This window comes from Hermetia illucens, chromosome 2 (assembly GCF_905115235.1).
Source record: "Hermetia illucens chromosome 2, iHerIll2.2.curated.20191125, whole genome shotgun sequence".
Taxonomy (NCBI): Eukaryota; Metazoa; Arthropoda; class Insecta; order Diptera; family Stratiomyidae; genus Hermetia; species Hermetia illucens.
This window is the reverse complement of record NC_051850.1, coordinates 22,955,639-22,968,808: the sequence shown is the minus strand read 5'-3', so window position 1 is coordinate 22,968,808 and position 13,170 is coordinate 22,955,639. Positions and strand designations below refer to the sequence as shown.

At 38.9% G+C, this 13,170-nt stretch overlaps 1 protein-coding gene across 1 annotated transcript; it reads right to left on the bottom strand.

Annotated features, from left to right (window-relative positions):
• Nucleotides 1-2,818: 2,818 nt before the first annotated feature.
• On the bottom strand, nucleotides 2,819-11,367 carry LOC119649890 (peroxiredoxin-6-like). Its single transcript, XM_038052280.1, has 4 exons — nucleotides 11,151-11,367; nucleotides 3,255-3,629; nucleotides 3,122-3,197; nucleotides 2,819-3,054 (listed from the first exon to the last, which is right to left on the bottom strand). The coding sequence occupies exons 1-4, from the start codon at nucleotides 11,231-11,233 to the stop codon at nucleotides 2,926-2,928; spliced, it is 663 nt and encodes a 220-aa protein (XP_037908208.1). The 5' UTR covers nucleotides 11,234-11,367; the 3' UTR covers nucleotides 2,819-2,925.
• Between the last annotated feature and the right edge of the window lie 1,803 nt (nucleotides 11,368-13,170).

Below are 13,170 nucleotides of genomic sequence, written 5' to 3'. Positions count from 1 at the left end.
TATATTTGCATCTAATCAATGAGATGATTACTTGAGCAACGTAATGGCTAAGCTGCACTAAATCTATGAGTTGATGAGGATGTACCCCGAAATGAATTTCAATCAAAATGCAGCGATTTGATTTTATCTCTGAACAGAACTGGAAAACTTACTATATTTAGCGCCCAATGTAGGTATGACACTTCTTTGATAAAAATACAAAAGTGAGTCATTAAAGTAAGCACATATTAAAACACATTTGGATTAATTACTTGTAGCCACGAAAAAATCAGTCTTTCAATGAAATAAACCACAGCTTTAAAATATTAATTTCTTACTTTCAATGTTAGCGATAAAACCCACAAACAGCACTAATACTTTGATTCATTAAAATGAAAACCGTCGAAGCTCTTCTTTGTCAGAGCTTTTGGTAGGATCTGGACTCTCTTCTTAATATCTTACATGCAAGAAAATAATACACAAGAGATTTAACTCCCAATACATTTTTTGAAATTTTATGGAGACGGAAGAGTCTTGCACATTTACGACCGCCACGGGAGTTGCGCGAGCAATATTTCGCGCATAAGGGTTTTTGTCAATATCATGTATGTGATTCAATGCATTGGTGTGCTCCCACATGGCTGCGAGTTGCCACGAGCACGTAACAGCATCTGTCATAACAATAGATATTGCGCAACTCTTTACGGCTTCGTGCATTTCAACGGGAATCAAAGGCAGAGCTTCCTTAAAGATTCATTTCGGATTAATTGTAATGGATCTTAATCAGCGAATGATGCTTCAAAATACCACTATAGGAATCTTGGTGGAAGCAAGCAGGTGAAACATTCTTGGCAATAGATCCATTTTTGCAGGGGCAAATAAGTAGATGCATCCAGGATTAATTTTTCAGATGTATCCGTTTTCTGCTGCGATAAGATTAAGAAACACATATAAGGAAACCATCTAGGCGACATAGATACACCGACACAGCAATACCACCCACCTACTTTGTCCCTACCCGAAAGGTGTATAATGAGATTCCGGGACCCTTTTCCATTGAAGCTGCTTTTTTTTTCCTGTGTATAATCTTCTTACTTACATCATATGGATCCGGGGTGACCAAGTCTTCTGCCTTGTTATAAAAGAAAGTCCAACGTCTCCATCAACACAACCTTCATTTCTTGTGCTCTCTTCTAATCGCTACTCCCAAAAGCAACTTTGATTATAGTTCGAAAACAAGGACAAATGTTCAACACTGGACGGAAGCATTGATACAACTGAAGAATTATTATTATTACCTTAACTTTCATATATTAAATTATATAGCGACTTTGTTGGATTAGTGACGGTCCTTTGCATAGTATTATTCTATTGCATATTCTACCAGAATTTATTCATGTACAAAGTCCCATCTTAGCTGCGAGGCTAAGCGTTTCCTCAGGCAACACAGCCATTTAGTAGATATCGAGCGTGTTTTAAAGTTATTTAAAGTTTATGCTACTTGATATGGGAGGCGGTAAAAGTGAATGTATTATAATTGCAAATCACCAAGTTCCAAATTTTTCAACTACATTGCAATAGAATGGTAGTTCAAATTTGTGTCTCCAAAATGCATCTTTAGCTTTCACCGTCCAAAAACATTCTAGAAACACTAGATGGTATCATGTATAATATGAATGAATAAACGCAGCACGAGCCATGAAATGGGTCCAGGGTGAGCCGGCAATAACTCCAGATCAAAAAGATCAGCTATGCGATCATCTTAAAGAAAGTAAAAGTAAGTCGCATTTTAACGTACAGACTTAACTACAGTCCGCAAACTAGGATTATTAAAAAATATTAAAAGCTAAATTTTTCGTGCCTTTTATTTGTGAATTTTGGTGTTTTCTAAAGCTTCTTTAATGAATAAAAAAAAAAAATACTGAATGGATCGGAATTATCCTAGTTTGCGGACCGTAAAAATTTCAAAGAATTTCGTTGGATAGATTTTGGGCTATGGTGGCAGCCGATTTTCAGCATGCAACTTCGAGAAAAAAGCATTTGGAAAGTAGAATCCGATTTTTAGCCAGAAAACGTTAACTAACCATTAATCTGCTATAACTCGTCCATAAATCTGAGGTTTCTTCAAGAAACACATGTACAACCTTGGCATCAATTCTTGTCATTCTAGCAAAGTCATTCGCATGTTTAAGACTATAATTTCCGGACGACTCCGAATATCAAAAGATCAGTTTGCCCATATATTCTACGCTATATCTAGATACAATTGATGCCAAAAAAAAGTTTCATTCCGCGGATCCGACACACTGGATGACCCCCTTAAAAATCCTTCTCGTCGCTCTTATTCTTGTTCTCTTAAGATAGAGATACATAAGCATTATATATTCTAGCCGCTGTCTTTCTGTTATGCAGATAATAATAGCAAGAAGCTGAAAGATTACTTTTTTACCTTATCACTCGTTGAATATATTTGCACTTTGATCAAGTTTGATTTATTTTTGATTGTTGCTAAGTTAAGATAAGATTTATAAATTTCAACGTTTGGAGTATCCAGTGGCAAAAAGAGTAAGAGCAGAAAATGAATCAATAAATGCATATTCTGTACACTTTCCTCTTTAGTTTATGCAAGCTACATACATATTTTTCTAACCCCACCTCCACTTCAATTTTAATTTGAGATACAGATTGTTCTGTCAGGATCGAGCAATTCAGTCGATTTCAGTCTTAGATATTATTTTGGGATATATCATTTCATTAATTGAGTGAATAGTAGAAATATCAAGGAAGACAGCTCATATATCTAATATACACATATATTATCAAAATGAAAAACTAATCAATTATTGAAAAGCGTTAACAAAAGTATTTATTTCGAACCACTTCATGAATGATTATGACTAAACTAAGGGGACTGTAATAGTAAGTAATTATGTCTCTTAAATTGATTTAATAATTCGTTGTAGTACGAACATAGCTCTTGCCTGATGGCATAGTGACAAAGTCGATTCCACCAGGGAACAGCTTTTTGGCCTCCTCATCTGATACCGATGGAGCAATGACAACTTTGGTTCCAGGCTAAAAGAATGACAAATATAATATTCTATTAGTACTTAAATACTTTTCAAATGAATTTCAAAATTACCGTCCAATTAGCAGGGGTAGCTATGTGTTGAATGCGAGTGGTTAATTGTAGAGCATCAACACAGCGAATAATTTCACTAAATTTAAAGTCCATTAATAACGAGTAAAATAAAATTTCCTTGCAAGTAACTTACTCAACATTTCGTCCAACTGACATTGGGTAAAACATGGAAAGACGAACTACGTGATCGGGACTGATGATATACAGAGCACGAATAGTTTTGGCAACCTCAGGATCATTTATCTGTTGTTCGTCTAGCATGCCAAATCTCACAGCCAGACTACGATCCGCATCAGCAATGATTGGATATGGGAACTCTCCTCGAATATCAGGACAATATGATTTGATATCGTTCACCCAGTCGATGTGACTTTTAACTTGATCAACGGAATGAGCCAACAATTTTACGTTCCTTTTCACAAATTCAGCGTTGTGGGAAGCAATTCTTCCCAGTTCCGTTGTGCATACTGGAGTGAAGTCAGCTGGATGAGAAAATATGATTGCCCATCTGAAAATTATTAAAAAAAATTGTCTTTTAGTATAGTTGAATGAATAGTCATAGATACTACTAAGCTACTACTTCTTTCTTAGATAAAAACCATATAAAATTAACTTTTAGCAGAAAATGCGCGTACGGATGGTTATATGGTACCACGGACGAAGCTTCTTGGATACCGAGCAACCCCGCAAAGTTATAATCATTGCAGATCCGTCGGAGCCACAGGAAACATGGATTACGAATTACCGATGTACTCAGAGGATCGCATATGAATCATAAAACAAGAACACAAATAACACAGCAGCATGGAGAAGTAGATATGAGAGCACAACTAAGTCAACCTCCGAGGGGATACCAGGAAGTCAAAACCCGTACCAACTAGTCAACACGGTGGGAGCAGAGACTTTATTTAAAAAATAAAGAAAAAACTAAATTTTCCAAAAAAACTGGAAAGAAATTAAGAGGACCAGTTGCCTCAAATATATGATAAATAAAAGAATTTTTCGCCTCTACAGGAGAATTTATGTCGACTAAATAGCAATAGAATTAGTAGAAACCTACCAACGAAATCTCGAATGCAACCATGTCTAAATAATTAAGACTAACCATGTCCCAATAAAATGGGGAGAGGGCGTCTAAAATTGGAAACGCGGCCAGCTGAGGGTTTCAAAACCTGGGAAACTGGGAAGCCTACAGAGAACCGCTTGCTAGATGAAAGCAAAGAATTTGAAGGGTTATCTTAACTATTCTCAGTTAACCTTCAAAATCCAAAGAGTATGTACTGCAGGCCAGGTAACACAAATTGCGGGCGTTACAGGCGAAACATACGAATGAAAGTGGAGGTAAAAAGCTGAGTAGAATAGGGCAGTAATCAAATAGTACGAAAATCAAAATCTGGCTCAGCTACCGCGAAAAAAACACGGCGAGATGACCCTGCACTAAAACCAGCACCCCTATCAATTGGGAAAATCCTGTAACACAGTATTACATCCGCTGATATTGGAAATTAAAACCGCACGGATGACTATTGTAGTCTTAACGAATGTAGAAGGAACCTCCCTGGAACAATGCTGCCAGCCGATAGAAGGTATAGAACAGAAAACAGGATAAGTAAGTACGCAGTTATATGTAGAAACTAAGCACAAAGAGATCCTGTCACCTGTACTGTGGAAGCTGCTAATCTTAATAACGAAGCTGGATAACATTTCCAAGGAGCGGGGAACAGAGGCAAACTCCCAAAAAATTGTCTTCACTCCAAAGATTCACCTATGCATGCAATGGTAAGATCATCCACTTTTGGCCTGAAAATGCTATCCTTGGATCTTGTGCTAAAATGAAAGCGAGGTTTACAACGTACAAGGTCCAGTTGCAGAATACGGACAAAGCAGAATTACTGATGTAATCGTAGTCCCAATCCTGGACGTAGCTGGACTCGTGTTTGACAAGTGCCTGTTGAATCAATACCACTACCATATCATGTAGTATTCGCTGGGAGTTCATTTTAACTGAAGCTAACAAATAAAGAAAAATTAAGGCAAGTCCCTTTTTCTCTAAAATCCGAAAAGTGGTCCTTATTCCGGCAATACGTCGACTCCCATAGCTTGCATGAAATTACCAATGACAACGGACTGAGAGTATCTCATGAAATGTTTTTCGGAGGTGTGCATGCATGTGTATGAAAAGTTTCAGAATCAAGCGCGGATCCCTCCAGACCAGGCCACTTTTAATCAAACGGACCACGTGTTAAACAAACGCCGCTACTTCTCAGACAAGATGAATGCCAAAACATACAGAGGGGCCAAAATGGACTCCGATCATTATCTTGTTGGCATAGTCCCCCTATAATGGGGATACACAACCACCCGAAGAGCATTACCATTAGTACGACCATAAAGCTTGGAGTGACTGACTTAAAGATAATTGTAAGCTACCATCGGAATGGCCGAACGCTATATACTGAGCAATGCAGTAATCTCAAAGAGCATGCTCAGAGAGAGGCCTGATAAATCACCAGGTCACTATAATACTGCGTGTTTGTATCCACCAACTACAGGCAAATGGTCCGCACAATTAATCCACTTAAGAATCATAATGCACCGCAAACTTGTGGAATTACAGCCGAGCTGGTTAAATATGGGAACATCAAACTATACCTCAGAACAGTAGAGGCCATGGGAGGGCATTTCAGGTAAACGCGAACGTAGGTGTAGTTGACGCGCTATACCCCACCAAAGGATGAAGGGCAACCATATAGTTAAAAAAGCCTACGGACCCTCTTCCCACCGAGGGGCAACCAAAACAAACACTTCAAGCAGTGACGCGGTGGATTTAAACTGTAGAGATATGTAGATTTTAAATCGAAGGCAGTGCGAATCAAGAGTGGAGCCAACTAAGCCAGACTGTCACCGGACAGGACTCTTCTGACTATAGCACAGGTTGCAAGGATAACCACTTTTTCATCACCATATAGAGTCCAGCCCTAAGATCGAGCGTTTTCACCGCTTTACGCAAACTTTGAGGGACTAATCCCGTCGCTGAAATTACGACTGGGACTACTTCGATCTTTTGCAGTCTCCAAGTCTGCTTCATATCGTCCGCTAAGAGGGCGTAATTTCGGATTTTTTTTTGCTGTTTTTCAGCAGTGTTCCGGACCAACGGTACGGCTACATCGATTACGAAGTACGCTCGTTCTTCGATCGGGTCTGTTGTGATTGACACTATGGTCGGTGGTAATAGTATGATCCCACAGTAGTTTGACCCAATTATTTTCAAAGATTCTCTGCGGAGTATACTTATAGTAAGGATGGTAGGTTCCCACAAAGTTATACTTCAATGCAAGGTTTTGATGTTGAATCTTGCAGACGGAGTTATCACGATTGTGTACTCGGCACTGCTCAACATCCTGCACGCAGATGTTACGTACTGGATGGTCTCCTCTCCGCAGTTGCATAACCTATAACTGAAGTTGATGACTTTATTTGTCCCGAACTGCTCAGTTTTCAGGATAAGATCCAAACGCTGTTCAAATTCCCCCAGCAACTTAGATTTAATCATTGCCACAGCAGGTGTTGTTGCTTGCAATATGCTGAGGTATGTGTAGACGTCATCCGCCTTGGAAGATGCCACAGTAGTTGTGATTCTTATCAACTCCTGGCGCTTCCCAATTACTTGCCTTTTCAAGGGCTGCTTCTACGTAAGCTTCAGTAATGTCATTCATGGCCATTTCGGGGAAGGCCTCGCATGAACGCATAAGATGTGTGAGCTACGCTGCATCTAAATTGCAACGGCTAGCTTCGCTCCAAACACTTCTCCAGAAGTCTTTTGGCTGATCCAGATCGAGGTTACTTTCCCGACTTGAGTTGGTGAGATTTTTATAAAATCTCTGTTAGTTCTGGAAGAACAAGGTGTTGTCTGTCCTTCGCTGAAAGCTCTTTTGATACCTACGGATGCGATTGGAGCACACCGCAAGTTTCTGCTTCAACACCTGGAGGATTTCTTCGATTGGCACATCATTGGAGGGATGGTAATTTCCAATGATGTTTGCAACGCATCTGTGCACTCTTGGTGATGGATTTCCAAGATGTACTTGCGTGACACGGCCAACTTCCTTTCTCAAGTTTTCGATTCTTTTGGTGAGCTGAAATATCCAGAACGATAAACTCTTCCTGCGCATACCTCTATTTCTCGCTCTAAGATGTTGATTATGTAGGCGAATAGCCGTGGCAGCTGCAACGTAGATCAGACTGTGAACGTCTATAGTAGTAATCTCGCTGGCCAAACAATCAACCAAAATCCTGCCAAAGGCAGTAATGATGTTAGTAGTTGCCGAAGTAAACTTTCGTTTTGGAATCTTTAGCCTAGCGTCTGGGAGAATCTCAGCATATTTTGTGAATGCGACCTGGAATGCTGTCAAAGCCTCATTATAAATTGGGTCGACATCCCCAGTAACTAAGCTTCTCCTGACTACTAAGTTCATGGAATGCCTGACACGAGGAGTGCTTGTGTTGCTCGTTTGACTGGTCCGAGCTCAAGTGAAGCCTCTTGGAAAATTTGTTGCCTAGTTGGTAGGGCAACTCGATTGTAATTCACTGTCACCCGGTACTGGTTGACGACGTTCTGTTCCAGAACATGACTTAGGTTCGGAAATCGGGTTATGAACGCGTCGTGTAGTCAGTATCTATACACTGAAGGATTCCGTTCCAAATCCGTGACCGTAAGTCTTCCGTCCCTGGTGGTTAACGGCATAACCGCCAAAACATCCAAGGGCGAAGAGCCGCTCTGATGTTGTTGAGCGACTCTCAACGTGTTGGGTACTGTCTTCGTGTCTCTGGAGTCTCATTTAAAGAATATAAAATATTGTTATTTCCAATTTCCTCCCACGAGTAATAGACAAACAGTCAACCCTACAGCAGAGCCCCAATGCGTCAGTATCCCATAGTTACCTAGAAGGTATTTGGAGGAAAGCCGCTGAAATACACTATAACGTCACTGGAATTCATTCGATAGGCGCGTCGATTCCTTACCCCGGGTTACGGATTTTTTTAAGGAGGTTTACTCCCCCTGGCAAGGAAGAATAGTTAAGGGAAGACGAACACAAATGGAAACGTTCTGCTTGTCTGCAGCTACTTATTTACAAGACTAACTTGTGATATTCGTAGCTGACCCGGTAGGCCATGTCATTATCCACAACCCACGATACGTACCTAATCGCATGCAGCTCTGCCACTCAGGTCGAGATTATCCTGGTGCGCCAGGTATATATATACATTATATATACATAAGCAATACCTAGCACTTCAAATACAGCGAATTAATACCGATGATTGGCAACGAGAAGACACGGCCAGGAGAAAATTTGGTATCCCAGCAAAACTAATAAGACTAACTACGTTGGTCGAGATTTATTATTATATATTTATGTAAGGCCAGATAAAAGCCGTAAATCAGTTTTGAAACTTTTCATCATCAATAAAGATTGGGGAATGCTCTGTCATGCATCTTTTTAACCTGGCCTAAAGAAGGGTAAGCCACGGTGATGAAATAAGGGCTGGAAGCATTATTTTTTTTTAAATTTTGCTAATTGCTGGCCTCTACTATCAATATAGTTATAATCGGGAAAATATCGCGAGATATACAGATTGATTGCATTCAGATCGAGCAAATGGCGCGAGGTTTTGAGCTGCACGTTAATCAAGGCAAAATAAAGTGCATGGTGGCAAAAAAAACAATAGCAACAAATTCCAACTATACTGGTCAATTGAAAACAGTAAAGATAGGAGACTACAACCTGGAAGCCGTTCGGACTTTCTCCTATCTATGATCGAAAATAACAATCGATAACAGTTGCGATTACAAAATTCATGCACGCATGCTAACAGAGCCTATTTCAGCTTATGAAAACTGGCTTGCATTCCTCAGAGAGTTGAGTTCTCAGAAAGCAAAATTGCAAGCTCCTAGCCCCGGGAGGAAAACCCGGTAAAGAATTTTTGACCTCTATAGTAATAGCCTAATCCTTAGAAGAGGACATGATCCAATTCGGAAAGACTGTTGGATCGATAGCTACGGTAGAAATTGAGGACATGGTAGACCCCGCCCTCCATGGAGCGATGGTATAGGCTAGAACTCAAACATCGATTACATCCCCAATAATTGCCTATAACTACTGAAGATATCCAATTTGTAGACCCCCGTCCTAAGCCAGGATGCTTGGGGTTCCTTAAGGGGGTCATCCCGTGTGTCGGATCCGCGGAATCGATTTTTTTTTTTGGCATCAATTGTATATAGTGTCGAATATATGGACAAAGTGATTTTTTGATATTCGGAGTCGTTCGGAAATTATAGTGTTAAAACACGTGATAAGTCAAATGCCAGATTTATACCGATCGCCGTAATAAAGCTCGTATTTATCGATCCAAATGACGTTCGAATGACTTCTTTAAAAGGACAAGAATTGAAGCCAAGGCCATATATGTGTTTCTTCAAGAAACCTAAGGTTTGTGGACTAGGTATAGCAGATTAATGGTCAGTTAAGGTTTTATGGCTGAAAACTTTACTTTTTAAATGCGTTTTTCTCGAAATTGCATGTTGAAAATCAACTGCCACCATACCTCAAAATCTACCCAATCAAATACTTTGAAATTTTCAGGACTTATTCACAACATATTCCTACGGTCCGCAAACTAGGATAATTGCGATTTTTTTTATTCATTTTTATTCATTAAAGAAGTCGTAAAAAACACCAAAATTCACAAAAAAAAGTTTAACAAGGCACCAAGCATTTAGCTTTTCATATTTTTTAATAATCCTAGTTTGCGAACTGTAATTAAGTCTGTACGTTAAGATGCCGTTTACTTTTTTCTTTAAGATGATCGCGGCGCCCTCTAGCGTGGCAGCAGAAAAACACGTTTTTTTGGAGATGGGTGTATAAATTGCTCTGTATTTCAATAATGAATTATGCGATCGGGCTAGAAAAATTATCATGTACGCTCAAGATATTGATAAATCTATGGTGAAAAAATCGTATTTGTATCTTCATCCAGTTCTTCACAAAAAAATTTCTAAAAAGCCAAAAAAACAGCCTTCATACGGGATGACCCCCTTAAACGAAACAATAGCAAATTGCAATATGGTTTGAATTACGAGGAAGTTTGTTAGCCCAAGTCTTAAAGTGAAAGATTGCCATGGAAGATATTTTCCCATTTTATTGACTAAAAAGGTCTAATCTATACAAATACGTATTTCGGGGACCTGGAAAAATATCTTCCAAAGCCATCCTTCATTTTTAAAAATTGCAATTATAATTCAGTATTACTCGTATAGATAAGATCAAATCTGACCGCAAAACTCTGATTACAACTCCCCAATTCACTTCCAAATCTAAAATGAGTATCTCATCTCCTAAACGGCATAACTTTTTTATCAGAAGAACCGGATTAGTAACTCTAGTTTTTTGCTGAGGTACCTGGTAGTTACCTAAAATATTCCATCACTTCAGTTGCTACTGAACTTATACATTCTTAAGATAAATCGCTAATCAATAATTTGAGATAGCTACTTAGGATTTCTATAATTAGCTATCAGAAATACAATGCTATGTTTTAGATGTACTATGGACACTGTCAATCTGGTGTTATATTATTATTGCCAGCATTTTTTTTAATTCGATGGTAGTTTGTTGTAGAATTCATTTTGCACTCAATCTTAAAATAAGTTGAAAAGTATGTGGAGAACCAAATAGCCACTATCCATTAGAACCGGTTTTGCATTAGCAAACCTTCTAACTTTAGGACGCAGCTTATTCAGCTTAATTTGCATGATAATTTTTAGACGCACTTGATCGACTTTGATCGAAATTGTTAAACGCCTAAACTCCTTAAACTCTCTAAAAGGATATTTTAATCTGGAATTCACATATTTCACGTGTTACCGCACAGATATCTACCAACTTGAGCTTTTCCGTTAAAAACCCGTTAAACTGTCCAACTATTATTTTTCTATTATTATATGTCATTTCACAAACACAACACTTACGAGTTTCCTTGCCAATCATAGAACTGAATGGGTCCTTTGGTTGTTTCAGCTTTGAAATTTGGAACTGTCGCACCGATACGCATTTTGGCGAGTTATTTCTAGATACAAATTACTGAATAATAATCGCGACTTGAACACTTGCGGGGCTCAAAAAGCTACTGATTAAGCTTGTAACCGTCTTGTAGGCGAGTGTGTACTGTACACGGAAACTCGCTGGTAAGCTTTATATAGTGACCATAAATTCATGGAGCTCACGTATGAGGCTGATTTGTTATGAAATATTTAATAGCAAATTGCTTGGCTTAGATTACTGATTAGAAATACAAAACACACTCAAGAACAATATCTAGAAGTGGCTGAGAATCTTGAGATTAGATGACGAATATGTTCAGAAATCATTGCAATAGTTTTTTTTTTAATAACAAAGGCCGGTATCTCTCAGGCCCCCAAGGAATCTGATGACATAATTTTCTAACGAGTGAAAATCGAGATGATCTTACAAGTATTTTTATTGGATACAGGTAAACGGAGATGTTTGAAAAAGACGCCGGGAAACTGAAACTAGAAGATGGAAGGCAGTTATAGAAGCTATACTACATCTTACTTTTTACTTGATAATATCATTCTACTAACGTACTTTTGCAGTTTTCGAGCCTAAGTTGATATACGAGCTCCGCCTTTAAGAATTTTTATTTTAGCTACACTAGTGCACTCCGTAGCCTTAGTTGAGAAAAAACAACTTTACTATAAATTTGGTACTAGTGAGACTAACCCACCTTCTAGCAGAAGCTCGTGGGGACTCTAATTTCCCTTAATGTTGTCATTTCATTCCGACGTATTCCCTATTAAATCCATAGTATCCATAAATGAACCACAAGTATCTAGTTTGTGGACCGTACAAATGTGTAATGAATAAGTCATTACAATTTTAAAGGAATTCATTGGATACATTTTGGGATTTGCAACTAGAATTTCGAGGACCCAGGGGAAGAATTCTCTATGTCCACCCTCTCCCGTCAGGCCTGATGGTAAATTGCATCAACAAAGAAAATTGATTTCTCGAATTCGATACACAGGATGACTTCCTTAAGCCCCAAGATATCAGCCCACTTGGTATGATATATTTTGGGATGTAACAAGTTTACAACAGGGAAGCGATTTCAAACTATTAGAATGTTGTTAATAATGGTAGCGCTTTCACCAAGCTTTCTAGAATTGAACCCTATGTTATGACTTATATTAATACGAAATTCAGTATTTCCTGAATAATTTTGAGGGGGTTCCCAGTAAACATAATATAATATTTACCATCGACTTCGATCTTCAGACAAATTTTGGGAGAATTCACTTGCCGAAATTGGTCTGAACATCGAAGTCGATTGTAAACCACCAAAAGGCAGGCCGAAACAACGGTGGCTTGATTCGCTGGATGGGGATTTAAAAGCCTCGAGGTTACACCCAAATCAGGCATTCGATAGAGCCAAATGGCGGAACCGATCACGACGAACCGACCCCGCTTTGAACGACGTTTCTAATAATGAATCCTTGAGTTAATTATGTGTTTCCTAGCCCCCGCTACTCCATCCCTTTACAATGAATATCAAAACTGTTTCAGGAAGTACGGCAACAGCTATAATTGCAGTTAAAGCCATTGACTATCAAACCGAACTCGCTTGGACACCGTGGGTCACTGCAAATCACCAGCAACAGTAATAATTAGAACTCATGACTGTAGTGTTAAAAAAAGGAAACATATCAGTTCATGGGGATGGTTTTTCCCTCCTAACAGGAGGGGGGACAAAAACGAAAACCTTGGTTAGCCATTTGTCGTGGGATATTATTTGTAATGACAAAATGGATTGACGATCACTATGTGGCCGAAGACGACCAAGAGAGAAGAGCTACCCCAAAAAACCTAAAAAGATGTCTAAAAGACCACTCTACATTCCCTGTCGAAAATTATCATTTTTATAAGAGAGGAGAATTCATGGGAATTGTTTAGAGGCGGGGAGATTTTTCT

Excerpts from the sequence above, each read along its gene's own strand:
- LOC119649890 (XM_038052280.1), bottom strand. The coding sequence starts at position 11,233 with ATGCGTATCGGTGCGACAGTTCCAAATTTCAAAGCTGAAACAACCAAA. Across the intron at positions 3,630-11,150 it reads TATGATTGGCAAGGAAACTC|ATGGGCAATCATATTTTCTC; the intron begins GTAAGTGTTGTG and ends AATAATTTTCAG. Across the intron at positions 3,198-3,254 it reads TCAGTTGGACGAAATGTTGA|TGAAATTATTCGCTGTGTTG; the intron begins GTAAGTTACTTG and ends CTTTAAATTTAG.